The sequence below is a fragment of the Alligator mississippiensis genome, chromosome 4 (assembly GCF_030867095.1).
Source record: "Alligator mississippiensis isolate rAllMis1 chromosome 4, rAllMis1, whole genome shotgun sequence".
NCBI lineage: Eukaryota > Metazoa > Chordata > Crocodylia > Alligatoridae > Alligator > Alligator mississippiensis.
Genome location: NC_081827.1, coordinates 26,916,059 through 26,943,873, shown reverse-complemented (window position 1 = coordinate 26,943,873; position 27,815 = coordinate 26,916,059). Strand labels below are relative to the sequence as shown.

General features: G+C 44.5%; 1 protein-coding gene across 3 annotated transcripts in view; it reads left to right on the top strand.

The window, feature by feature from the left end:
- SYPL1 (synaptophysin like 1) overlaps positions 1-26,882 on the top strand; it is a 52,663-nt gene extending 25,781 nt beyond the window's left edge. Inside the window, exons 1-6 of one of the 3 annotated variants that reach the window (XM_006265211.4) lie at positions 18,812-19,325; positions 19,437-19,508; positions 20,720-20,838; positions 21,990-22,194; positions 24,983-25,171; positions 26,073-26,882. In XM_006265211.4, coding sequence (XP_006265273.1) covers positions 19,314-19,325; positions 19,437-19,508; positions 20,720-20,838; positions 21,990-22,194; positions 24,983-25,171; positions 26,073-26,204 — 729 coding nt within the window. In that variant the 5' untranslated portion in view covers positions 18,812-19,313 and the 3' untranslated portion in view covers positions 26,205-26,882. Of the gene's footprint in view, positions 1-18,811; positions 19,326-19,436; positions 19,509-20,719; positions 20,839-21,989; positions 22,195-23,243; positions 23,452-24,982; positions 25,172-26,072 lie in introns of those variants that run through there. The other 2 variants (XM_059725866.1, XM_059725865.1) reach the window with 2 other exon arrangements.
- Positions 26,883-27,815: the final 933 nt, after the last annotated feature.

Below are 27,815 nucleotides of genomic sequence, written 5' to 3'. Positions count from 1 at the left end.
ACAGGTTCAGAGACGGGATGTGGGATAGGTTGTCCGCCTATACTGACAGCACTTACAGTTTCAGGAGAATGAGGTAGGAAAGGAAATTCAATAGCCTTTAGCGTGGGGCGGGAAGCTCCGGTATCAACAAGACAGGAGACAGGTTTACCAGAAATAAGGCATTCAACAAACGGACCAGATTGGTCAGTAGCAAGCAAAGGAGCGATGATGTCAGTGTCCCTCAGGCTGGCCTATTCAACACTGGGGAAATTGACAGGAAGAGGAGGTGGGGGCTGGGGGCTGGGTCCTTGGCCGGGGCGGTTGGGGCATTCTGATTTCCAGTGTCCTTCTTGGTTGCAATAATGACATTGGTTCCCATAGCCTGGGTTTTGTGGGCCCGAGGATTTATCTCTTCCTCTGAATCTACCCGGGCCTCCCTTTCCCCATCCATGTCCCCTTCCTCTACCTGGACCCTGCAACTGAGAAATCTGTAAGGCCATTAACTTAAACTCGGCATTGTCTTTGGACCATTCCAATTTGTTATGAAAATGGTTAGCTGCAGCAAGGACTTCAGTCAAATCTTTAGTTTCCCAGCCAATAATTACTGTTTGAATTTTCTCATAAATTTTAGGGTTAAGTCCCTGGACGAATGCTACCACTATTGCTTGTTTAGCATTTGCGACCGGGTCATCCATTCCTGAATATCATTCAAATGCCTGTTTGAGGCATTCCAAATAGTCACTGGTGTGTTCATTTTTGTTTTGTTTACAGGTATTTATTTTGGTCCAGTCTGCCTTTTTCGGGCAAATTGTGAGAACTGCCCGAACCAAAGCATTTCTCTTGTCAATAAAGTCTTGGCCAGTCCCTGGGTTTTGATCTGGCCAAGTACAGGCAGCATACAGATGCAGCATAGTTTCCTTGGGCAAAATGGATTGCATGAGCTGATTAATGTCAGCCCGTGTTGGATTATAACAATTTATAGCACTCTGCAATTCTTCCTGAAATTTTTCTGGGTCTTCCCTGATTTTGGGGAATTTTTGAGTTAAATTGTAGAGATCACCTGGAGTCCAGGGTGCATGCACGGTTACTATATTTTGTCCATCAGTGCCAATGCCTGGCATTTGTCTTAGGGGGTAAACTTGTGCAGCTCGGGATCTAAGATTGATGGGAGATCTTTCCGTGCCTATTCCCATTCTTCTAAATATACCTGTGGTGGGTTGTGACCCAGGAGTAAATTGCCACACTGGTGATGATTGAGTGGCAGATATGGTGGATGAGTCTGGACTATTAAGCTCCATGGATGAGTTTACCAAAGGAGCTTCAGCTAATGGGTCCCCAGCCTGGGCTGCAGCCTGTTGCTGAACCGGTTGTTGTTGATGTGGGAGTCCCAGGAGAGCAGGGTTCAAACAAAAGTCAAGGATATCCTCTGCTGGCTCTGGCGGTGGGGGCGCCCTAGGCAATGCTGGATACATCAGAGCGGTGACCGGTGTGTAACTTGGGGGAGCAGCCAATTTCTCCTGAACAGCTTTTAACTGCTGTTTTAATTTTTCTTGAGAGTCTTTTAGACTTCTAGTTTGAGATTCTGTCCGCCTTTTGTACATCTCATCCTACCAATAAAAGAACGCGTCCCACTGGTTTCGTGGTGTGTTGGATCCACGGGACTCTAAAGCCCCTCTTAAGTGCACTATTTTATCCTGATCAAATGTTCCTTCCTATGGAAATTGCTTCACGGGATCATCCTTAGTATACCAGTTCCACTTATCCAGGTACTTGCAAGCCTCGGGAGAATAGTGTGTATACATAAAGTACGCCAGAGTCCCCTTAGGGGGGACTGGAACTTGTTTTGACAGACCTGTTCCCATTTTCAGTCACACAGGGAGATGTAGGATAGGCTTATTTAGGATGTCCGGGCCGCTCAGTGCCTTGCCCCACGGTTTTTCACCGCCCAGACAAAAGGCTTCTGACCCGACACTGGCTCATAAAACAGAAATGGGAAGGGAAACACAAAAGGGATCCTTTCACTTCTGTTTTGGCAGAAGCTACTGGGACAAGGGGTTTGGAAAAGACAAAATCACTCTGAAGCCCTGTCCACTGGGTCATGAGGTTCCAGTTGGGCCCCCTTGCTTTCAAAACTGCCCTGTCAGGCAGAATTGTGGCGGCTGAACCCAACCGTAGTCCCAGACCTGATCAGTGGCTTATATTTCTAAATACACACACACACACACACACATCCATTCAGTCAGCCAGACCCCCTCCCACATTGCCTCGGTTAACTAACTGCGAGGCCAATGTGCTGTTGGATGGTGATTCAGACAGATTCTCCCTGAGCAGAACGTACGTTACCAGACAGGATTATCAGACAGAAAATTTTAGCCGGCAGTAAGGTTCTAAACTGACCTGTTTTAACAAGGTTCAGATCCAGTTACCACAGCCAAGTTGGGAGCCTACGGGCAGTCCTCCTCCAAAACCCCAATAGAGAATTTGAATTAGGTCTCTTACCTCTCAAGTTTGGCACCTCAGGGTTGGGGGGGGGGGCAGTCCGCGGTCCTCCTTCCTCAACACGTGTTCTGGATCTGAGTCACGGCACCAGGAATTGTCGTGGAAACACACGCAACATGCTTTTGGGTCAGGTCAGCAGAAGCTTTTATTCAAAAGAAACTACAGCTGTAGGGGGGGACTCCAAAGTGACATGGATTTCCCAAGCACTTGGAAGGGGTTCCCCCCCAAGAGCAAAATCAGGAGGCTTATATACTTTTTAACAGTCACTTACAACTCACGTGATCATATAGTCAAGTTTTCTAGAAAAAGCAGCTACAAACACTACCTCATTACTGCTTGGCTGTTATCAGGATGGGAATTATGGGGGAGACCAGGTTTAGTTCACAAAGCGAGAAATAACACTCCCTTCTTGCACCTGGAAATCAGAGTTGTAAATACTTTTGTTCTACTATCTTCAAGGCCGCGGTGAGCGAAGCAGTTGCAGAGGAATTACAAAGAACAAATACTTTCCCTCATCTGTTCTACTATGCAGAGCCACCAATTCCCCACAAAGAGGTTATGTCATCTTATAACTCGTATGATCAAAGTTTAAGACATATTTTTTCTGATTCCACACCAGTATGACATTCCATCTCTCCTTTGACGCCCACTTTTGTGTCACTGGCTTATTTCATTAGTTCATTCCTATTTTATAGCATGTTCTTTATGAACATATTAAACAATATTCATCCCAAAGCTGATAGCTTGAGGAACGCCACTAGTAATCTCTTTCTAGCTGAAAAGTTTTCCCTTCAGCAACAATATTATCATTTCCCTATTAGTCAATTCCTTATCTGACTTACTGTTCTTGTACTAATTGCCATCTTCTCCAGTTAAACTAAAATTTTCCCTGTGGCATCATATGAACTGCTTTATTGAAGTCTAGATAGATTAGTTCTATCAATTTTCCTCGTCTGAAAATCAAAGAAAGCTCTCAGATTAGTATGGCATGATCTACCTCTACCTATAATACATTTGATTCCATCTAACTCCATATCTTTATTTAAAATTCCTTTCAAATTTGTTTTGAAGCTTTAGTCAGAGGAGGTCAGGTTACCAGCTCGGTAGTTGCACAGGGCAGGACAGTGGGAGGAGAAAGGCGAGCGGCCTAGGTGGCAGGGGAGGCTGGCTCAGGCAGCAGCTGTGACTCTGGCCCCAACCCCAATTTGGGGCCAAAGTCAAAGCTGCAGCAGCTACCTACCCCTACTGCCACCCACCTATCTTGTACTGAATTCTAAGACAAGGAGCTTCCTCCCCCTATGTTAAATTTGGAGAGAAGGGGGCAGATCTTGGAATTGAGCTCTATATGCTATTTCCCATTAAGATGGTACCATCTCCCATTTGCTAAATGTATTAAAAATCCTTGTTCCCAGACTTGCAATTTCAAGTGCAAGTTATTTTAGCATTCTGGGATAAATATTATCCAGTCCATTCAATTTAAGCATATTTTATGTTCTCTTAGTATTGTTTCTACCTCAGATGAGGTAATTTCCATTTCTATACCCTCATTTCCATTAGCTGTCTCACATTTCCTCCCATGTTCTCCTGTATCATCCTTTCTGAAAACAGAGGTAAAGTATTCATATAATTTTAGGGCAGCACATAGATTATTTTCTTAACTTCTCTGTCACTACTTGGCAGCTCACTTCGTTTCTTGTTCTGTTATTTATGTGACTGAAGAGTCCTACTACAGTAAAAGCTCATTAATTCAAAATGCAGGAGATCAAAAAACACTGACTTCAAAATAACCTGGTTTGAAATAAACATGCATATGCTAAATTGCATGTATGCACATTAATATGGGTATCTACAGGTTTAATTCGCCCACCATGAATGCATTTTATCTTTTTGCAAAATACAGCAAGTTTCAGCACAGGTATTCCTCAAGCACATTTCTGAGCAGCACTTTTGTACTTGCTTATACATAATACAAACTATGCATGATATTAGTTCAAAGCCAAAAAGCTCATGATTTAGGATAGAGTTCATTGGGCTGTGCCTCAGCAGAATCAGCAGCATTTCAAGCCATGGTGACCTCATAGCCCAGCATTACTCAGCATGTGTGTGTACTCCAGATGCCTCCTACAAAGGACCCATGTTCTAATTAGCCACCCAACTCATGACTGGAACAGGGTGTTCTTGACATGAGTGCAACCCTCCAAAAATGTATATGCAGATAAGACACAGGGCTGCCTCTACCCCATGGAGGGCTGGGCCACACTGGTCATATGCGATGGGCCAAGAGAGGGAACAACAGAGCATCTTATCTCTAAATGTTTGGTGACATTTGCTGGACATTTAAGGCTGATGAAAAAACAGAAATAATTGGAAACAGGAAAGAAAGGTGCTGCTCAGCAATGGGAGTAAACAGGAAGTCAAAATGTATTCAGTATAGTTGTTCAGTATTACTTGAAAAACAGTTTGTGCTGAAGGGGACTGAGCACAATGACTACTATGTCTTATTCAGATGGGCTGTACTAATCTATCCTAGTGGTAGGTTCCCATCAGCATCTTGGTTCTTTGGCTAAGAACCAGATGCAGGCCTGGAGATCCCCAGACCTGCTAGATCACCAGTCAGATACCTTGCTCGGAGGGCTGTCCATAGTATTTCAGCCCAGACATGGTGAGCAATGGCGAACCCCGATGGAGCCCACATCTACCAGGATACCCCAAAAGATGGCAGCGGACTCCCAAAGGGAGAAGGACTCCCTGACCCCATCAAAGAAGGAGCCCTGGATGATGAGAGACCCTTTTGGACAGTGAAGAAGTCCAGACTGCAGTGGACCCCACATGATGGAGAATCCCCAGATAACAGAAGACCCCCCTTCCCCAGACATCAAGGAACCCTGGACGATGAGGGATTCTCCCTGGGCATTAAAGGAGGACCCCCCCCCCCAGACATCAGAGGAGGACCCCCTCAGGTGATGTGGGACCCACCCCAGACGATGAAGGATTGCCCCCCCCAGATGGCCAAGGACCCCTCAGACAGCAAGGGACCTTCCTGGACAATGGAAGAACCTCCCCAAATGGATCCTCGCAGACAGCCAAAGACACCCCTGGATGATGAGGGACCCCCAGATGGCCAAGGACCTCCCTGAACAACAGAAGAACCCCCTGGATAAAGCCCCCCAGCCACCAGAGGACCACCCTGGATGAGAAGGGACCCCCCCTGGACAATGAAAGAACCCCCACCCAGACATCAGAAGACTCGCCCAGATAGTCAAAGACCACCACCCCCCCACCCCCCAGATGATTAGGGACCTCCCTGGACAACCCACTCTGGACAATGAGCTACCCACCTGATTAAGGGAAGTCACCTCCTGGACACTGAGGGACCCCCCCTGGATAATAGGGGGCCACCTTGCATGATGAGAGACCCCCTCCGACAGTGGAAGACCCCCAGACTGCAGCAGACCCACTAGATGATGGAGAACCTACCCCAGGCAGCAGAGGACCCCACCTGGATGAAGAGAGATCCTCCCTAGATGATGAAGGACCCCTCCAAATGATGGGAGACCCCAACAGAGGAAGTATGGATCATAGCCATACCTGACCCCCCCTGCTGGCAGCCCAGGTAATGGAGCAGAACCAGACTCTGATCTAATTTATCTCCACTTCCCTTTCCCATAGAAGCTGTTCTGCCCTATCTGCTTCCCTCCCAGAGAGTACAAGACTCACAACAACCTCCAAGAACACCTGAGGCAAAACCACCAGAAGTGCCTGGCCTCCTTCTGTGCCCCCTGAAAGACATGATTCAATGCACTGAAGCAACTGAAGATGCATCAGAATACATGCCAGGGCCGGGGAGCACTGAGGAGGGCCACGGCACCAAGGCCCACCACCCCGCCCACTCTGGTATGCCAGAACATGGCCACAGCGAGAGGACTTGCAAAGCCAGTGACACCACTGGCAACCCCAGACCAGGTGACAAGGGATCCTCCTTCAGTGAGGTCTGTCCCAGCAATGCTGCCATGTAGGACCCCACCACAACTGGATGTGACCCCAGCCTGGATCATGGAGCCCTGGAGCCACTTGAAGCCACTGGCCCACATCCCCAGGATGCCCCTGAGCCACTGAGAGAGCCCACTTCTTCTCAGAAGCTGTCCACACCCTGGCAGGCCATCTGGATGAAGGAGCTTTCCAAGGCTACCATCTTTGACACCTTGGTGTCATCCTTCGAAGCCTCGGTGACCCAGCTCATCAAAGAGCTGTCGGCAGCCACCTGACCCAGGCAACCCACGGTGAGCAGTGGATTGGCAGCCAGGCTAGCACTATACCGGCACCACCCCAAAAGTTGTCCTCAGCACTAGTGCTATGACCTGGAGGCAACTTCAAGGATCCAGAAGATGTACAAGGCCAACTGCCCTAAGACAATGTGGGAGATCCGGGATGGACCCTCAGCATTCTGTCAGATCACCTGGGAGACCCTGTTCACCTACTTCAATAGCATCTTTAACTCCCAGACAGAAGCTGTTACCCCATGCCCTACATCCGTTGAACTCCTGGCTCCCATCAGCTCCAAGGAGGGACTCAAGGCAGACTTCATGCACAAGGAAGTGGAGGCCCACCTGAGCAGGACTAGGGATTTTGCACTTGACAATGACAGCATCAGGTACACCCCACTGAAGAACCGATACAAGGAGTTCTGCCACATGCCCAGCTCCTGGAAGAAGGTGATGACAGTGCTCATACACAAGAAAGGTGAGCTGGATAACCCAAGCAACTGGAAGACCCCATCACCTTGTGCTCCACAGTCTACAAGTTCTATGCCAGCTGCTTGGTGGCCTGGATCACCAACTGGATGGTGAGCAGGAAGGCCATCAGCCTGAACCAGAAGGGCTTCCTGTTGAACAAGGGTTGCTATGAATGTACCTTTACACTCCAGATGACACTAGACAATGCTTGGAGGGCCAGAAGGTAGAGTGCAGAGGCATGGCTGGACACCTCTGACATCTTTGGCACCATGCTCCAGTGCCACATCTTTGACATGCTCTGGGAGCTTGGGATGCTGATGGGACCATCGACCTCATGTGGGAGCTTTACAAAAGCTGCACCACCACCATCCAGTCATCAGAGGGCAAGACACACAACATCCTCATCTGGTCTGGACTGAAGCTGGGCTGCCTGCTTAGCCCCATCATTGTCAACCTGGCAATGGAGCTGCACCTATAAGTGGTAGCAGGAGGCACCAGCAAACTCGACCTCTACGGAAGTAAGATGGGCATCCAGGCCTAGGCAGATGACCTGGTCCTCCTCACTGGTGATGCTGAGCAGCTGCAGAGGATGTTGGATGTCGGGTCCAAGGTGACCGAGTGGATGGGACTCCACTTCAGCATCACCAAGTGCACCTCCCTACATATTGACTACAGGAAGACAAGTGCCATCCTGGACTCCATCACCATCCACAGCAAGTAGATGAGATGCTTGAGAGACGGCAAGAGCTACATCCACCTGGGGACACCCACTGGACACCAGACGAAGCAGATGCCAGACAAGAACATTCATGGGATTGTGCAGGACACCCACACCCTTTAGAAATATAAACCTTGGTTACTGGCCTATTATGGTTTATCTTTCTGTCTAATTTAAACTGACAATTTGTGATAAGCCAATCCAAGATTATTTTCCATGACCAACTCATTAATATCCTTACTACTTACCAAAAATGGCATCACTATTTGTTGGTTCAACAATAATTTGAAGAAGAAAGGGTAGCTACCACATCCAGAAATAACTGGACCCTAAATAATTAATAGAATTTATTCTCCAGTCTACATCTAGGAAGAGGGAAGTCTCACATAATGACCAGGGATCCTGGTTTTCTGTTTAAAAATTGCAAATTATCTGACTTTTTTTTTTTTAAACGCAAACCTGCATTTTTCCATGATTAAAAGGAAAGCCACTTTATAAGTATCAATTGAACACAAAGTTTTATTGATATATTTACAATTTTAAAGCAATTTGGAAGCCTATCAGTGCCTTAATCACTAAAATAAAATATATTCTAAATGCCTATAAATTTTGGCACTTAATTTTGGGTTTTTTATTAGGCCTGTGCAAATAGGGAACTATTCAATTCGGATTCAGATTCAGCCGAGTCGGGTACCAGCTATTCAATTCGGCCAAATCAGCTTTGGAAGATTCAGAGCCAATTTGGAGAGATTTGGAGATTCAGCCATAGAGTATAATGGGGAATCAATGAAATATCTATAACTTTGTTGTTTTTTGGCTGATTCAGATGAAACTTTTAGGAGTGGTAGCCTCTGCTGCGTCTGCCAAGTTTCAAGGAGATAAGTGCAGGGGTTTCTGGGAAACTGCACCTCAAACTGCTGCCAAGCAAAACTCATGACATAGGTGACGCTGTGTGTGTGTGTTAAGGCACAGTGGGGTGAAAACTGCAGGCCTGCTAGGCCCTGCTGGAGCCACACAGCCTGCCAGCTGTCCAAGAGATAGGTGTAGGGGGAGTCTGGGTTCTGGGGCCCTGAACCTCTGGCCACAGGCAGGCAAAATTCGTGACATGGGTCACGAATGGGTGATACTGGTGCGCCCTTCCTGGTGCTAGGGCCTCTGCACAACATGGCAATGTGACCTAGTGAGGTCTCTTCCTCCCCTACAGCCTCGTCCTCCCCTACAGCCTCGGTCTGGTCCACCACTGTAAACAGCAGCAGGTAAAAATAACGTGGGTGGCTCAGTACCAATAGCACCAGCAGCATCAAAGGTAGCCAAACTGAACTGTCAGGCCCTCTTTCCTCTCAAGTACCACGCTGGCTGGGCAGCACCCCCAGCCCCAACCCTACCCAACTCCTTCCCTCACTATGGGGGCCTAGCTATGGGGACCCTTCCCCCCAGCCAGACTTACTTGTGGGGAGCTGCGGGAGCTGCTCTCATACTGCCTGCCTGCCACATGCACGTGTGCATGTGCACATACACGGCACCCCCTGTCTGATCCTTCCTCCCACCCCACCCCAGCCCCTTGCAGGCTGGAACTCTGCCAGTCTGCAAAGGGAAACCTACCATTTCCCAAGTTTTTTTCCTTTAAAGGAGAAAATCTATGTTTTTCTCTTTAAAAGAAAAAATCCATATTTTCTCCCAAATCTGTTTTTCCACATTTTTCCATGCCAAACTGAAAACCCAGATCCCTGATAATGATACAATTCTAGGTAGTATATCTCATAATAACAATAAAGGGGCCTACAACCAAATCCTATGCAGGGTTAGGGGAGCCTGCAGCAGAATGTTATCACTATCCCAATGAATCCTCTTTTTAATTCTTTGCTGAGATTTTGACCCATGTCTATATTGTCTCTACCCATACTATCATTTCTTATTTTTTACGGTTTACTATATAATTAACATACATCCTGTCCTATCACCTCTACCTTTATTTCTTTCTTGTGCAGTACATATCCTTTAAAACCTGCAGTCCAATTATTCTTCCTATTTCACCATATTTCTGATATAGTTACGATATAGCATTTCATGTCCGACTCTGCAGTTTGAGATCCTCCATTTTACTGTGCAGGATCTATGCATCATTGCCCTAATATCTTAGTTGCTTCTCTGCAGCAATTTCCTAGCTAGATTTGGTACAGTCCTTTCAGTAACTATATCCCTTACCAGACTGTTGCTCCCATGAATATTAGTACTGTTTCCTTCTGTTCTTTCTTATACTACCTGGTGGTCTTTCATCCCAGTTTAACTGATTATCTTCTTCTTACGTTTTAAAATCAAAAGAATCTCTCCCAGTCTTCTTCCTACTTTCTTAGTGTAAGCCTCTCCAGCCTTACCCTAAACCTCAATCCTAGCCTCAGCCACAATCCCAGAAGGCTAGCTTAGTTCCCCAGGTGGAGGCCAAAGAGAAGAGTTTTTTTCTATGAATGTCACTCAGCTGAATGGCCCAAAACCCTTCTCGTAGAATCAGTCCTTAAGCATTTGTTGATCCTATCCTATCATGCTTTCTTCCTTCTCTTGAATGGAAGAACATCTTGAGTATCTTCCATAGCTTGCCACACGGTCATTGACCCATTGTAGCGGGAATTCCAGCATCATTTCTCTCAGCATGAGCAGCAAATAGATTTTTTGTTCCTGTCAGTATTTTTTTCAGCCTTAGGTTCACCTTTCCTAACCTGGCTCCTGGCAGACAATAGTCTTCAGATTTCTGGATCTGCTTTGGTCACAGGCCCAACAATTCTTCTCAGTAGAGTCCTCAATCCTATAGACCAGGCGTCAGCAACCCCTGGCATGCGTGCCATTAGTGGCACGTGGAGACATTTTTCCCAGCATGCCAGGAGGCATGCAAAGAAATTGTTTACATTTTTTTTCCAGTTGCTGCTCCGGGCTCTCCCATGCAGCCACAAATCCCAGCGCTGCAGCAGGCACCTGCCCCTGCCCCTTGCTCCCAGGCTGCACTCTGTCCCACCCAGGACAGCACTGAGGTGCTGAGTGTGGGGGCCAGGCGGTCAGGACAGGGTCTGGGCTGCATGGGGAGAGGTGCTGCAGGCAAGCCAGCCCGGTTGGGCCCTTAGGAAGGCAGGGGCTGGGCAGGAAGTGGGGGCAGCCCTGGGGCTCTATGGGCTCCAGCCGTGGTGGGCGGGCAGGCAGGGGTGCCCAGCAGCACCTGTGGTGGGGCATGGCCTGGCCCATGCAGCTCCTCAGGGATGGGCTGCAGCTACTCTGTGCAGGTAGGGATGCTGCCTGGCTGGAGCAGGATGCCAGGCTTAGGGAGCTTCCCACTCTGGGATCGGCCTCGCTGCATGCTGGGCACAGTGCAAGCAGGGCAGAGCCATCCCCAGTGCGAGGTCCTGGACACGGGAGCCCCCTGGATCCTGGGAACAGCCAACACCGTTGCCTCAGCCTGCCTGGGTCCTGGCCTAGGCCACCTGCAGCTCCTCTCAAGGGGCCACGGCTGGGCCAGGCACTGCACATAGCCGCTGCACTGCAGGCTCCCGGCTGGCTTGGCCCTGAGCACCGGCTGCGGTGGCTGCTCCCAGAGCCCAGGGAACAGCCTGTGGCTGCAGGTCCCACTTGCACTGTACTCAGTACGCACAGAAACCAAGCAGGGAGTTCTCTGAGTCCTGCCCCAGCCAGGCAGTGTCCCTTCATAGGCAGGGTGGTTGTGTTGTCTCCAAAGGACAGTGTGAGTTCGTGCCCGGTGCACTTTTGCCAATAAACACACAGGGGTGGAGGATCCAACTTAATCTTTATTGTTTCAAGTCTGCGCAGAGAGGGGTGCTTGGCAATCGTTTGCAAAGCAAGCACCACCGGTTTCTACCTTTGGGTACCTTTTATACATATGTTTGCAAGTGTATCGCTCAGTGATTGGTTACAAGCCACTGACATAAGACGTTCTCTACTGAGCATGTCTCTATACCTATGTTTTAGCCATGTAATTCATTTGCATACATATATGTTTCATTAACATACTTTTGCTCTGCCCAGGGGTGTGATTTTTAGCATTATAATGAGACCTTTTTCTGAACTTCTTGCTATCTTATAGGTGTCAGGGAGACCTTATCCTGCTGGTGTTAGGGAGGCATTCCAGGAATCCTCCGCATCCCACACACTGTGCTCTGCAAGCATCTCTTAACACACACATACCACACCCCTCCCAGCACCAGTAAGTTGCCTTAAGTATTCAGTTAGATATAGTTTGCAAAAGCTAGATATACCATAAAAAAGATTACATAAAAAGATTACATCAGTTGCACCCCATGCCCACAGAGCTGCATGAGCCAGCTGCACCCCACCTCCGGTGCTGCTGGGCCCCCCACTGTAGCCCAAGTAGCAGAGCCCTGGGGCAGGCCCCACTCCCCACCTGATTCCAGCTCTCCTACGGCTGCAGCCTTCCCAAGGGTCTGGCCAGGCCAGCCTGCCTGCAGTGACTCCCCTGGTGCCTGCTGTTCCCTGCTCCTCTCCCCCTCCTCTCATCACAACATGCTTACCAAGAAAAAAAATCACAAGTACCAAGGCAGTACGTGAAGTTTTAGTTATTGTCATCAAGTTTTGAATTTTTAGAAAGCCTGGTATTTACTGTGGAAAAAAAAATTAAAAAAGCAACATTAATGATTATTAACTGTATTAAATATGCAGTGTATCCTGCCATGTACCTCTCCGCCCCAGTTTTGGTTTTGTGGTGTGCCGACGCTCCAGCACTGTACAAAGTAGACATTGAGTTTTCTTCAGCACTCTGGCCAAAAAACGTTGCCTACCCTGCTATAAACCAAAGGTGTCAAACTCATTTTGTGCCCCAGGCCAGATCCAGACTGTAGGCCATCTTGTGGGCAATATCCATCCCAGACCACAGGGCAGCAGCAGTCACTGCATTCCAGGATAGAGCCTCCCGCCCCAAAATCATTGCCTGTATTCTTTGTTCTTAGAAGCATGACTTTATATATGATTGTAATGAAATGCATATTATTTATTTGCAACCAGTTTTATCAAGTGATGCAGATTGCTCTGTGTTGATGATCTGCCTTCTTTGTTATTTAGCATTGTTTCACCAGCATCTGTCATCTACAGACTTTATCATCAATGAATTTGTTTTCTTCCAGATTGACAAAGATGACAGATTGCAGAACCTAGACCTTTATTCTTGCTGGACACCATTAGAAACACGTTTACTTGATGATGATGTCCTATTTACAGCTATATTTTGAGATTTAAACAGTTTAATCACTGCATGCCATATTGATTTTTGCATTCTTTCTAGTTTCTTAATTAAAATGTACAAAGTCAAATGCTTTACAAAACTCCAAGTAGATCATATCAATTCTATTTATCTTTATCAACTAAACTTAGTCCCAAAAAACTAAATTGACTAAATCTATTAATTAGAAAAAAATAAGTTATTCTCCCTTAATACATCACCAGTTTGAATCTAGATCAGTCATTCTATCTTTTTTATCAGGGACCAAGGGCAGATTGACAGGCCTTTCATTACTCCAGTCATCCAATTTATTCTTGTGATGAGCGTATCCCAAGGTATCTACGTAACTACACCCTCAACACAAGGTAACCTCTTTAAACAAGTACTTGTCTGGGGTGGCTAAAATGATGATAATCTTGTCGGCGCTCCATGCTGTAAGTGTTGATTGCTTTCACTTTCCCTGTCTGTTGCTGCTGGCTGCTTTTCTTTTCCTGACCTCCCCTGCCCAGCATGTAAGGCACCTTGGGGCTTTTACCCTCTCTCACTCCTTCACACTAACGCAAGGCCTGAATAAGGACAGTACACAGTCCGAACCAGAACTGTGATTAGATACGGGATAAGGCCCAACCGTGGCCGATGGACTTTATTTTAGCCTTGGTCAAGGACTACCATCATCTCTGGTTGGCTTAAGGCAGGGTGTAGGGGTGTCAAAGCCCCGAGACGGAGATCCAGGCAAGGAAGCCGAAAGAGGGAACCAGGAGAGGCAGGATTCAAGAACATCCTCCCAGCAATAATCTGTAACAACAAAATGTGGCAGGTGAGAACCCCTGGGGACCTTTCAAGGTATCTTACTGGAAGGCAAGCTCTCGACTCGAAAGGAGACAGCTGCATCTGAACGGCCAGAAAAGGAGAAGTGTTCAAGTGAACGTCAGGGAAGGCTACACCTGCTAATCTCACTGTGCTCCATGGGTGTTAATGACCTACAGTCCTTTTTAATGGTCTTGATAGTCCACTATTCAAACTACCCTTTCTTCTGCAATGTTGCTGTGTTAGCCATTCTTGGTAATGTCTCTCCTATTTCACAGTCCTGCAGACTATTTTTAGCTCTAGCTGAAAACCTTAACTCAGGTGTGGTAATATTGACTCATGTGTGGAAATGACTGACAGTGAAGCATTGGAGGCACTGTCAAGATGCTCAAGAAGGCTAGATTTTGTTCTATGAATCTGAATAAGAGACATACATTTAAGTTTAATGACTACAGAACTAATGAAACACTAACTTTTGACTACTTTAACTATTTTTACCTAGTATTTTTTAAAACTTTATATATAATCTAGCAAATTAGTGTATATTCCAACAAATATATTTGTTTTTTGCTTTGATATTAAACTGAATAATATAGTGCTAGTCCCCCTGAGTATTAGCAAAGCTTCTAGATTCTCTTTAACTGTAGAAATGTGTGTTGTGTTATACATGCATCACTATTTGCCCCTCATCTTTCAAAATCCCAGATCTGCCCATGGGTAGTGGTTAGGTAAGGCAAGGGAAGCCAGCTGGGAGGTGGAGGTGATGGCAGGGGAAGAGAGACAGGAGGACAGATGGAGGGGGTTGGGCAGCAGCTGCAGTTCCAACTCTAACCCCAACCCTGAGGCCAAGCTTGGGTTGGAGTCAGAGTCAGAGGCACAGCAGCTGCCTGCCCCTTGCTGCCCCCACCCCGACCTTGTACTTGAATCCAAGACAAGGAGCTTTCCTCTTGCTATTTAAATGGAGGTGACCCTTATCTTGGATTTGAGTAAACATGATCATTCTTAGCTAAATAACAACTAGGAGGTGAGAGGGATAGAAGTCTCTAAAAATATTTGTGGGAAAAGGCATTGTTTATGAAGCTCCAACTATAAGTTTTGTGATAAAAATGAGTGAAGGAATATTTCCTAATAACAAGATTATATTAGAATGTGAACTAAGTTTCCCAGGACAGTGATGAAAGCCCTATTGTGAGACATTTAAACAAAACTAAGCTTTTGTATTCAGTGCATATTGGGACAGTCCTACACTGGTCAGGATATGGGATGGAGAATGTCATCAGTAGATTTTTCAGCTCTGTTTTTGATAACCAACTTTAATTATTAAGGTACCTTACTATAGCTCCAGAGCTACACATTCAATCCTTGTTCCAGGTTCATGCCAAATCCCATCCCCACTTGTATATAGTTGCCTGATCATTTGGGCTGGTGAATCAAAGGCAGCCAGACATGAGGCTAGCCATATCACCATGTTGGCTATAAGAACACTGGCCCAATGGGACCTCCAGAGGTCCCTTCAAGTCCTACTTTGCTATGACTCTATCTAGACTCAGGCAGACTTTTGACTTAGTTTCACAGCTGATGGGCCTCTAGCTTCCAGAAATGACCTGGATTCATATCAGCGCATCTCCAGGAGTTTTGTTTGATTCCTGTTCTAGGTAGCCACTATGGGGCATAGATGCTCTTCTTTACAGAAGTTTATCGGGCTCATCTACTCTTTATTTAACTGAAGTGTTGTTATATTGGACTGCAATAGCCTGGGTGTCGATTTAGAGGGCACCAGCAGCATCCTGTAGTGCTCTACACTCCCTGTTCTTCAACACTTGGCATTCCTCCCTACCCCTTCCTGTCCATCTTGGCAGACCAAAGTAGCTAGTTTCACCTCTGTAGGACTGTGATACATACTCACATCAAACTGGGCATTTTCAGATTCAAGGAAGGAAGGAAGGATCTGTATCTTTATCACAGATAGAGTATACAGGCCGGAGCATGATTTTACAACATGGTCATGAGTGGCATGGTCCCATTTACACAGTTGAGATGAAATACAACTTCCTTCCTATTGATATAGAAAGCAGTGGGAGTTTTGCCATTGACTCAAGTGGAATCAGGAGTAGACCCAATGTATTTAAAATAGCAGTAGCCAGCCTGAAGTAGCACTCCTGCCATTGTGAAATTTGAAGGAAAATACTAGTGTACACTAATCTACAACACCAGATAAAGAATGACTCCTATACAGTTCTCCCTTCATCCCTGCTTACAGAGATTCATAATGGGACTTTTCCCAAGAAGAAAGCAATGGATTAAGTAATATATTCACCCCTGGGAATTGCACTGTAATTCTTAAAAATGTTTTCTCATGTCTTTTATGCCATTTCCTGCAGCACTGCAAGCCCATTTTTAAGGATTGGTCTGTCATCACTATTCTCAGATTCTGCACCTCTTTCCATTCTTGGCCAGAAGGTAGCACCTTTTATTCAAGTACCATCACTCCCCCAGAAGCATTTCAACTTCCAATAAAGGTCACTGTTGTAACTTCTCTGTCCTAAGGTACTAGTAGCCCCCAAAGTGCATCATGACTTAAAAACAAGTACTAAAGGCTCTAAGGGTGTGTCTTGGTAGGTCCTAATATCCTCTCAGACATATGAATGAAGTAAAAGGGTATTGTAAAAGGGCTTGTGCCAAGAAAGGGAAAGGTGGTGAATGCCCATAAACAATGGCTATGATTAAAGCAAAACAATAGCTGTTCTTATTTGAATCCTTAGGAGGAGTCCAACAGGTTTGTAGAGCTCATCAGGTCCAGTGCCCAGGATGCCCTCTCCAGTCCAATCTTCCATGAGAAAAAGACAGAAGCTTGCGTACTTCTGAGCCAGGATCAGTTATTGGTGTGCCCAGCTCACATTCAGGAAGGAGATAATTGAAACTACAGAGATCAGGGTAGATGAACAATAGGAACAGTAGTTCTGTGTCTAACCAATTAATTCCATAAGTTTTCTTTTGGGAGAGAGGGAAGGGAGAAAGTTGGTTATCCACATTAGTCTGAATTCAGGAAGAAGGTGGAGGAGGAGGACACCTTAGTGGTTCAGAGAGGCATGAGCTTTTGTAGGCAACAACCTACTTTGTCAGATACTCTGAATGGACTAGAAGAAAGAAGGGCTTTTATATAGTAGGGGGAAGGACATAAGACTTGTGAATAGTCTACATTTTAGGATTTTTTAAGGATTAACCACCCATCTTTCTTTTCCTTAACTGAAAGTTTATTCTTCAGAAAAAAATAAACTTTTAAAATAATCTCATAACGATTATTGCTGTCTTTTCTCGTCAAAAGGATGGAGGCCACCATTTCTATTCACCAGTTCCTCAAGAAGTTCATCCCTGTGTCCTGGCACCACAAGGGATCAGTAATGTCCCTGAGAACAGCTTGATTTCACTTTCCTATGAAGAAGTGGCTGTCCTTAGAGAGATCTCAGTGGAAGGCAGCCTGGAGTCTAGTTCATACTGAAGAAAATGGGAAGTGATAATCACTATGGCAGAGCTTGATTAACCCATGAGTTTTCTGATGGCATTTTTAGTTCTCTATCTTCTGCTGAAAAATAAACTTTCAGTTTTGACGCACAATCATAAGCACAGATGATTAAAAAAATCCTAATATAATTGATGCACTCACTTCCAATAACTTAATTATATAGATAGTTTAAAGAGTCTGCATCATTCTATCATCAAGATCATACAAGGCCAAAATCAAACTATGCCACTGGGTTTGGATAAAGAATCCATTTTCATTTTAACTCCTAAATTAAGAGGTTCATTTGTAAAATCTCAGAAAATTCATTCAAAACTCAGTAAGAGCTAAAAAAAATTGGGAACAATAAGCTGTAATTTTCATGCAGAAAAAAGAATCCCTGCTTTAAGTTCAAAATTTACCTTACTCATAACTATGGAGCTGCTGCTGAAATGCCCAGAAGGAGGGGATTGTATCCTGTCTCTTTTTAGTCAGCATTCAGGTAGATAATCCTTTCCATTTCCCCCCACCCCCTCAAGTTGGATCCTCTGGGGAAGAGCAAGGGGTTGTTTCACTTAGTGCATGGCCCAACATACATCTCATCTGATTACCTACTCTGACTATTTGCACTATTTCTCCTCATGTTATCATCAGAGAGATGATGGAAACTGCTCCCTTCAAGAGGAAGTAGAAGCAGAGGGTGAGATAAAACAAAGTTGAAAACTTGTCAGGTCTGCACACAGCAGCACTGCAAACCCACATCCCCACACTGACCTCCTGTCTACTTCCTTATTGACCCACTACCTACAAAATTGCTTGAAATTTCATACAGTTCTTTGGATATGGTGGTCACAGGATGATTTTCATCCATTTTACAGGACGGTACAAGGACAGCTTCTGAGTTACAGGCCTAATGGGGCATTCACATCCAGAAGGTGGTCTGTAAGGGTGCTCTCACATCTCCAGGCAGCTCCTTAAATCAGCTGTCCTAACTCAGTGGACTGCAACCCATAATGGTGCCATACAAGGTATCTGGCAGACTGAGCGCTGCAAATTCTCAGATCATTGGGGCAGATTTGAGCAGAGGACCACCTGGGGAAAGATGCTGGATACCTGTCCTCCTTCCTGTAGATGTAGCTATGAAGGCTGCTTCCTTTATTATATATGCACCTCTACCACCCCCTGCAACTGGCTCTTTGCTTTACCCACACAAGGACAGGCTGTGAAACAAGGAAAGCAGAGCTGTAACAAAGCTGCCTTCACCAGCCCTTGTAGCAGCACTCAAGAGCATTGCTTAAGGGAAAAAAGAGAGGACAGCAGACCCACCTTCCCACCCCAGCAGACCCAGGTCTCCTCATCTCTCAGCAGCTCACGCAGCCCAGGTGCACTTCACCTTGTTGCACTCGCTCATCTCACCAGCTCCACCTCGCCCTCCCCACCTTTAACCGAGATTGCAGCTCATGAAACAGTTAAACACATTTCCTGTGAGCCTCTCTCTGCCTTCCTGTGGGCCCAGAAGCGCTGCCCTGAGCCCAGCTGAGCTCTCACACCACGAACATTTCCTTAAACGGTGCATGCGCCCTCGCAGACACTGGTGCAAGGGCCCTACAATAAAGCAGGCTGCAAGCAGCAACCTGCTTTACTGCTAGAGGCCTCCAGAGCAGGGCAGCCAAGCTGCTCGGGGGAGGAGCCCAACAGCTGCCACGCCCCCAGCCCCATTGTGAGGTGACAGGCGGGGGCGGGGCCGGAGGAGCGCTGTGACTGGATGCAGCGGGGCCGGGCAGGCCACATAGGGAGGTGCCCTGCAAAACCTCTGCACTTGGGGTGGCAGGTTGTCAGGGGAGGATGTTGACCAGGGTAGGTGGGCCTGTCTGGGCCTCTTTTTTTCTCCAGCCCTTCTTGCTGCTTGCAGTGTCTTTTTCCAATTCCGCCTTCTGCTTGATTGATTGCTGTCCTTTTTCCTCTCAGAAAATACACGGTCTCCTGGTTGACGTCAGCCTGTTCACGGAGCCCCTTGGCTTCGTGAGGGTCCTTGAATGGGTGAGTTTTGATGGGCAGAGAAAAGACTAGAGGGGAGTTGTTTTCTCCTGTAGTAGCTGGTGGATAAGAGAGGAGGAGAGAGTGGGGCTGAGTCTCTTCCTTGGGGCCCTTTTTGCCCAGGAAGGCTCCTGTTTCTACGTCCTGCCCCATGGCTGCCGGGCTTGGCTTATAGGGCTCTGTCTGATAAGAGCCAGTGCTTTCAGCTGAGTGGCGTTGGCTTGGGCCTGACTTATTTATGTGAATTGTGAAGGTGGTAGTATGTTGCATCTAACCAATAAGTATGACCCATTGTCTGCTAACCACTATTTCCAAGAGATCTATGTACCCCCTCCACTTTTAAAAAAAAAAATAGGGAAAATAAGTGTAGATTTACTATGCTGCAGATGGGGTTTATTTGTGTAGTGGGTGTTCGGGTGGGTGGGTGGGTGTGTGTAGGGGCAGGTTTATTGAGTAAGAGAAAATTAAAAGCTATTCAGAAAGTTGCGTGTAAAAGCTGAGTTTCATTGATGTGAAAGCTGTGGGTTTGTGGTAGCTTTATAAGCGATGTTGTGAGCACCTGCTGCTTCCACTTCCCCTAATGGGAAGCTGTGTGTGCCTGGCACTTCTGAAGGCAGGCTCTGTTTCTCTGGGCAAGTGCGCAAGTAATCTGCTCTGGACACAAGCAGTCCAAGTTAAATGATAAATGCTGATCTCAAAAATAGTTCTAAAAACAGACTCTTATCATTGTGTTGCAAGTATCCTGGGTCACTTAAATTGACCCTTTTATTTTTTTCCCCTCCCTGTTTATGCTACTCAGAAGTGGGGAGTGCAACAAGTACTCACCACAAACAATCAGTTTCACTTTTAAGTTGACTTTGCTTTTTTTCAAGTGGTGGTATGTTTAAATCCAAAGCATCTCAGTTGACATGACAAGAAATGCACATTTCTTGTCAATCTGTTTAAACGCTGAGTTTGTACTGCCTGCAAAGGAAGAAATCTTGTAAGTATAATGATGCATATGTGTATCAGAGCTTGAGAAACAGGTTAACTGCTTATCAACAGCTTTGCAGACTAGTGTTTCAAAACTTGCCTAATAGAGCCCTGCTTTACTGGGTGACTTGCTTGGGGAAGTTGAATTTGATGAGCAAAAGCTTTGTCAATGATTTATCTTCTTCCTAGTGACTCCTTTGAGTGTGAAAACTGGTACTAACACACACTATCCATTTCTATAGATTTTTTCCATCTTTGCCTTTGCCACATGTGGAGGCTATAAAGGTGCAACTACAATTTTAGTTTCCTGCCAAGGTGCTATAAACAAAACAGCTACAGCTGTTTTTGCCTATCCGTTCAGGTGAGCTCATTCTTTTTGACTTGTTTTAATTACTGTTTCCCATACTGGTTAATGTTTCCCTAAAACATGCATCTGGTTTGCTTTTCAGTAGTCATACAGATGTGAATACTGAAGATGCTTGTGAATACTCCAGATTGTGTATCTTGATACCCGAATTAAATCTTTTTTTTTTCCTGGAGTCCCATTCATTTTTGTATCCTTATTGATCTTGTCTTTGAACTCAATACTACTGACTCCCCTCATGAAATATTATGTTTGGGGGAAGGGAGTAAAACCTAATTACAGTAGTCTTCTGGGGTTTTTTCTGTGGATTAGATTTAGTTATACTGAAGGACCAAACTTAAACAAAATGCTTTCCCCATTACAGAAAAAAGTCTAAGGGCTGAATAGGAAAATATACATAATATTTTCCATAGTTAGTGGATTCCAACTAGTATGACAAGTTTAAGGTTGTAATTATTGTAACAAACTGCAGCAAGAACTGAACAATATTTTTGTAGAGATGGGAGAGGGAGACCAAAAACTAGTAAGCAGACCCCTTGGCAAAGATGAACAAGGAAGGCTAGAGAAATGAGGAAGAAAGTCAGGCCAAGGCTCCAGTCATTTAAGCATGATTTGGGACCTAGCATGAGCCTGAAGCTCTAGCTGGTGCCTGCTACTAACTAGTAAAGCCTGTAGGATTCACTGCTCCAGTGTCCAGGGTAAATCATCCATTTGGTTGGGTGAGGGGTGGGGAAGGATGGATTTATTTAATTGGTCTGCTTATTGAGTAGTCTTGAGGGTTGTGTTCTGTTTATCAACAGCTCTGCTGACTACTGAACTTGCCTTATGGCTGGTGAGTCCTGATCAGTATCTTGTACCTGGGACTAGTATGTTTAAATAAGCTCAAAGTAGTTAAATTTGAAATAGCTTAAATTTAGGTCATAATTTTCCTTGGCCACTTGTTTTAAATGCACCTTGTAGCAATTTCTGCACTGAGGTTTTAATGCATAAAAATATTTTAAAGAGTGTGCAACTTCATTTGGTAGTCAGAAAACTCGGCTGTTCTGAGGAACAGCTGGGATTACTTGAAAACATTTCTTCACTTTAAGTTGGACCATGTTGAGGTTTCCAATTAGGCAACCAACACTAATGAGACCTGTTTTTTCCAGACTGAATACAGCTTTATTTAGTGCACCAAATCCCACACGATGCAACAACACTTGGACTGACACTTACCTTGTGGGTGACTTCTCCTCTTCTGCACAGTTCTTTGTTGCTGTTGCAGTCTTGGCATTCCTATACTGTATTGCTGCCCTTGCTCTCTATGTTGGGTACATGCACGTGTACCGGAGCAACAGCAAAATCCCACTAACTGTAAGTTATTTTAGTCACTTGTCTTTGATTATCTTTTGTGGTTTTCTGTTTTGGAACAAATATGCCTGAATACCAGTTTTGCATGGGGTAATTATTCATTAAGTGAGTGTGACTCTTTATTTAAGTGGATGGGGGAGACTTGTAATAGAGTCCTTGCTGAAATAATTCTATAGTATGCCTTCTTTGGAAGTACTGAATGTAGGTTTAAATTCCCTTTTGTTAGAGCAGGGAATTGAACCCAGGTCTCTTTCACCCTGGATAAATGTGATAACTGTTAAGCTTCTGGATAAAGGAAGAGACTCCATACTCTCCAACCATAGTTGGTGTGCAGCCCATTCTGCTATATATGCTCTGAGGATATCTACTGGGCTCAACCTTGCAGGTGATGCAAGTAGAAGATTGTCTAGTTTGCAAATCTTGATTAACTTTGGTGTGAGATGCCAAACTACTTAGCAGAGTCAAGACTGAGGCACTTTTGAGCAGGCTTAAAAGCAGAACTGCAAGCACCTGCTGGAAAGATTTCATGACAACCTGGGTTCTTCCAGGTGATAACAGTTTTTGAGGGCTTAAGTTTTGCATATAAATGCCTGCAGTAGCATTTAGGCTTAAATTCCTTTGTGACTCTAACCCTGAATGACAAAAAAAACCCGAACAAGGCATAGATTCTGCAATAGCATCTGCACAGGTGGGCCAGTAATTGGTAGAAATATGTGAGCCAGACCCCAAAGATCTGCACTTGCAGATCTGACAGTGGGGGGCGGGGGTGGTGGCAAGCTAGTACTGCAATTATAAATATATGGTGTAATTGTAGACGCATTGAATGGATGTGTGAAGGTCACCTATTCTTCACCCCCCCCCCTTATCTTTTTTTTTTTTTTTTTTTTTTTACTGCTTTTGCTTTTTAAAATAAAAACTGGTTAAAAAAAGCTTGGTTTAAACCAATCAATATACACATGTGAAATATTTATATATAATTTCCAGTCAGCTAAAGGTGGAGTGACTTCTCTCTTGCAGAAACACCCATCTCAGCTGGGAAGCTTCTCTGTATGTTGGTCCTGCAGTTCTTCTGTATCTGTGTGAATAAACTGCAGAGGCTTTCCTTTGGGAGGGACAACAACCTTCAAGACAATTAATATTGCCTGTGCAAGTTGGGGGACCAGCTGGATAACATGACATGACTTCTAATTTACAACTTTAAATGCAAGGACTTTTAGAACTAGAGCGCTTATAGGACAAAAGTTAAACTTCTGTGGTATGGTAGGTAGCTTAAGAGACCTGTCTGTAAAATCAAGTCCTTGGCCACATGTTCATTTCTGCATTAGAAAGCTCTTGCAATCTTTGCTATACCAGTATGATTAAAGAACCAAGTCCCTATCTTGTAGATGGATGTAACTATAATCATAGAAAAGTATTTATAACTTATTCCAGTTTTGGGAGGCAAAATAAGAGCAGTTTAAAAATTAATCACAGTTCTAGCAGCCATTATTGTTCAATGTGCAAATAATTGTTGGGTTTTATGCAATATAGAATGAAACAAAACAAAATGGTGGTTGTCTAATACACCACTCCAATCAAAAAAACAGAGGCCTAGTGAGCTCCTGTGGAGCCTGGGCAGCATACCAATTGCTGGAGGGCTGAGGGGGTAGGGTAGGGGGAGATCCTCACCTGCCCCAGCTCTCTGAAGTCTGGCAGCTGCTGCTGCTGTAGTATCATGGGCTTAGGCTGCTACAGCTGAGCAGCAGACTTGTCTCCCACCAGTTGTAGCAGGGGGCACTGGCATGTCCCCTCCTCTCCTTCCTCCCCAGAGTCTTTGCTATGCTAGGTGCAGTTCTGGGCCATCCAACCATAGAAGCTGCGCAACTCTGTTCTCAGTAGATTGGGGGTGGGGACTGAGCAGAATAGTGCTCTCCCTGCCCCCGTTCTTTGGGTGTTCTTTGCCACAGTCAGTATGGCTCCTCCTCACCCAGTAACATATTTAGGGGGAAGGGGTGGTGAATAAAATGGGCACCCAGGGCTGTCCGTGGGGAATTGTGCCACAGGGCTGCTGCAGCTAACGGATAGGGTTGGCACATACTGGCCACAGCAGCCCTATGACATAGGGTCCCCAGGGGCTGCCTCTGGTAAGGTGTTCACTCCACCCCAATATGCTACTGAGTACAGAACTGCACAAGATGCCTTCCTCCCCACCCCCTTCCTAGTGTGTTGAGAAAATGATGAAACTTTCAGAGTGTCTTCTAATATGGCTTTGTTTCTCCCTGTCCCTCCCTGCAGCAATTCAAAATGGTCCCTGTATACCAAAATATAATTACAATATAATACTAATAATTAAAGAAATATAATACATTATTTTTAAATGTGTGTATATATATTACATATATTTTAAAAGAGAGAGAGGGAGTGGTGCAGCATTTTGGATGGGAATAAATTAAGCTAAGAGCTGTCTGAAATGCTGCTCTTGATTTAAATAATTACTACTTTGGGAACAGGTACTCAGAGAAGTTCTTTCCTCCCATCTCAACTGCTAGGTTGAATGCTTACAGCTTGAGCATACAAGAGATGTAAGGGGGTCTGATGTATACCAATGTTGTTACCAAGAATGCAAGAACATTAAATTGTCTGCTTTTTTTGTCAATGCCTTATTTTGATTTGATGGTAAGCCTGATGCTTTCGTTGTTTCCCCTTCACATGAAGGTGGTTGAATTTTGTATGTGTGGCTCTTGTTTTGTGGTGGTGTGGTTTTTTTGTAAATTAGTAACTGATTAGCAATTTGTTTGTTTTTTTTCTGTAGGACTTTGTTGTTACCGTTATTGGTGCCTTTCTATGGCTGGTCAGTACCTCAGCCTGGGCTAAGGCACTTACTGATATCAAAATAGCCACCGGTCTCAGCATTGTTCCAGAAATTGCAGCTTGCCAATTGCCAGGATCAACCTGTTTGTTTGCTTCAGTCACCAGCATGGGAGGACTGAATGTGTCTGTGGTATGTATGTAAAACCTTGCAATGCTGTCATTCTGCACTAATGCAAGCAAGACATCTTGTTCTGTCTACCTGTAGAATTTCATCCAGTGAAGATTTATAGGTGTTGGTGACCACTCAGGGCCTGACTGAAATTCTTCATGGGCTTTGTACTATTGCAAAGCACTTAGTAAAATGCCTGCCTCCTCTTATGATTTGCCAAGAACTGTTTTATTCATGAAATAGCTTCCTGTGTTACTGAAAATACCTCTTCCAGTACCTTCCCCTTTTAGCCTTATACATTTTCTCTCTTCACAGCCAAGAAGTCTCTTTGGAGTAATCAGACTTGTCCAGTACCAGTGTTTGCGATCATTGCTTGTCCTAAGTAGAACTAAATTCCTGACTCCTTTTTATTCTTGGTATTGTGCCTGGTCTTTGTATTAACCACACTTACCAAGTTCTTTAAACCCCAAAACAAAGATTCATTTTCTGCGAGTTGGCACAGCAAAAGTTGCACGATAATTTTCTGGTAATGGATAGACAGCTTCCCTCCCACCTCTTGCTGAAGCTTAAGGACTAGCGCCAACAGCAGTACCCGCAATATTGCACTGTAAGAAGTAGAGTTCAAATAAGCTGTTCACTAGACCAGTGGGGATTGGAACATAATATGTTGTTAGGAATACAGAGAGTTCATTCAATGAATGGGGGAATTGTATAATGTTTTGCATCCAGGTAACAAGGATCTCTGCAGCATGGGTGCTCTCCAGCCATCCTGCTGTGATACTGCTAGCAGACCCTTACAGAAGAAAGATCATTAACTGGGCTATTAATAGTTGCAGAGTGCTTCAATGCTGTAAACCAAATGCTGCTACTTGCATTTAAGGAGGTTCTTAATTTTTACCTTTTTTTTTTTTTTAACCCATAGGTTTTTGGATTACTTAACATGATTTTGTGGGGAGGAAATGCTTGGTTTGTGTACAAGGAGACCACTTTGCATAATCCATCAAACACAGCTTCCCAACATCCAGGAATCTATCCAACACCATCAGGAATATAACAGATAGGTGAAGCACATCCATTTTTGCATCCTGTTGCCAACAACTTGGAGCCACTGGGATTTATTTTTGTAATAATGAATGGTAGACAAACTCCTGCTTTGTCCTTAAAGCCCATGCTTTGCATAGAAACAAGGATGAAAACTTTGAAATGTTTATTTCATTGAAATATATACATGGTGCCTTTAAAATGAATGCAGTTTCTTCATTAAAACTTCTGAATAGCAAAATGTTCAAATCTTCCTAGGCGCAAACTCTCTCCCCTTTTCAGCAAGGGGTTTTTGCTAAAGTTTTTGGGAAGAAGCTGCAACTTTTTATAGTTAATATAACATTGCTCTTTCTTTAAAAGAGAGTGTGATAATTAAAACCTTGTTTAGGATGTTTGGAATTCCAGTGTTATCAGTCAGATGTTATGCATGAGCAATTTTTTTAGAGAATGGAAAATAAAAAGCTTTTTCTAAACTTCTGCTTAGCTCTGGTTGGAAGTCTCTCTGGCATACTTCTGCAACCATCTTATTAGGCCTTCCAGTCCAAGGTTTCTTTTTTTGAAAGAAAAATATAGCAAATGTTCAGTCTGTAAGCAGAATGTTAGACTTGTTTAGATGATTTTTTCCTGTGTTCTTTGTTACTACTTCATGGTTTGGGACAAAAATCTCCAAATAAATATGATGAAACTTGAATTATTTTCTTGTCATAATTAAAGAGAGAAAAGGAAAGAAGTTATGCTGTTACTGATCAAACAATTGTGCCAAGTTCATAAGAAATACTGTGGAGGCCAAAACTCGCTCATTAGTAAACTTAGTGTATGTAAATATGTCCAGGCATAGTAATAGCTCATCTTTATAACACCGGTGTGGTGCATCTGTTGAGGATGGACAACTCTCGATAAATTTTTCAGATGTACTATCTTCTGTTAAGTTATTACTCTAAGTTAACTTATTTATTTTTCTCTCTATGTCCAAGAAACATGTTTGTTTTGATTGACATTATTTTTTTTCCATATAATTTAAGTGTCATACTATTTTAAACAACAAATTTTCAAGAATCCCCACCCCCCAAGTAAGTATACATATATTAGCATATTGTAATGAAATCTCAATCACTTGGTTCCTCAAGCTTTAAGATGTAGGAACTTGGCCTTAAAATAAAGGCTGCCACATTGATGGCTGTATGAATAAGAAATGAGTGCACGGATGATATAGCTTCTGGGATATAGCTATATATAAAGTTTCCTTGCCCTCCACTACTCATAACTGTTTGAATGCAGTGTCTCTGGGTTTACCACTTTATACAACAATCCAAAAGATAATATTTAAACATTCTGCTTATTGAAAGTTGTGCTAGCTCTGCCTATAGAGGCTCCCTGATGCTTATTACAAGATAGCTATCAGTTACTTAAACATTCAGCTGTTTGACCAGAAATGTCATGAAATGAAATTTCCATACTAGGTGAATGGTGTTTGTCCACCATGCTATTGAAAAAAATCAAATCCACCCCCCCACCCCTCTGAGCCTCTCTTTTGGAATAAGAGGTCCCAGTGTTAAGGAGTCCTATTTCCATTTTGTCCCTCTTCTGACATTTACCAAAGTTATCTTAGGGGGTGAGAGGGAAG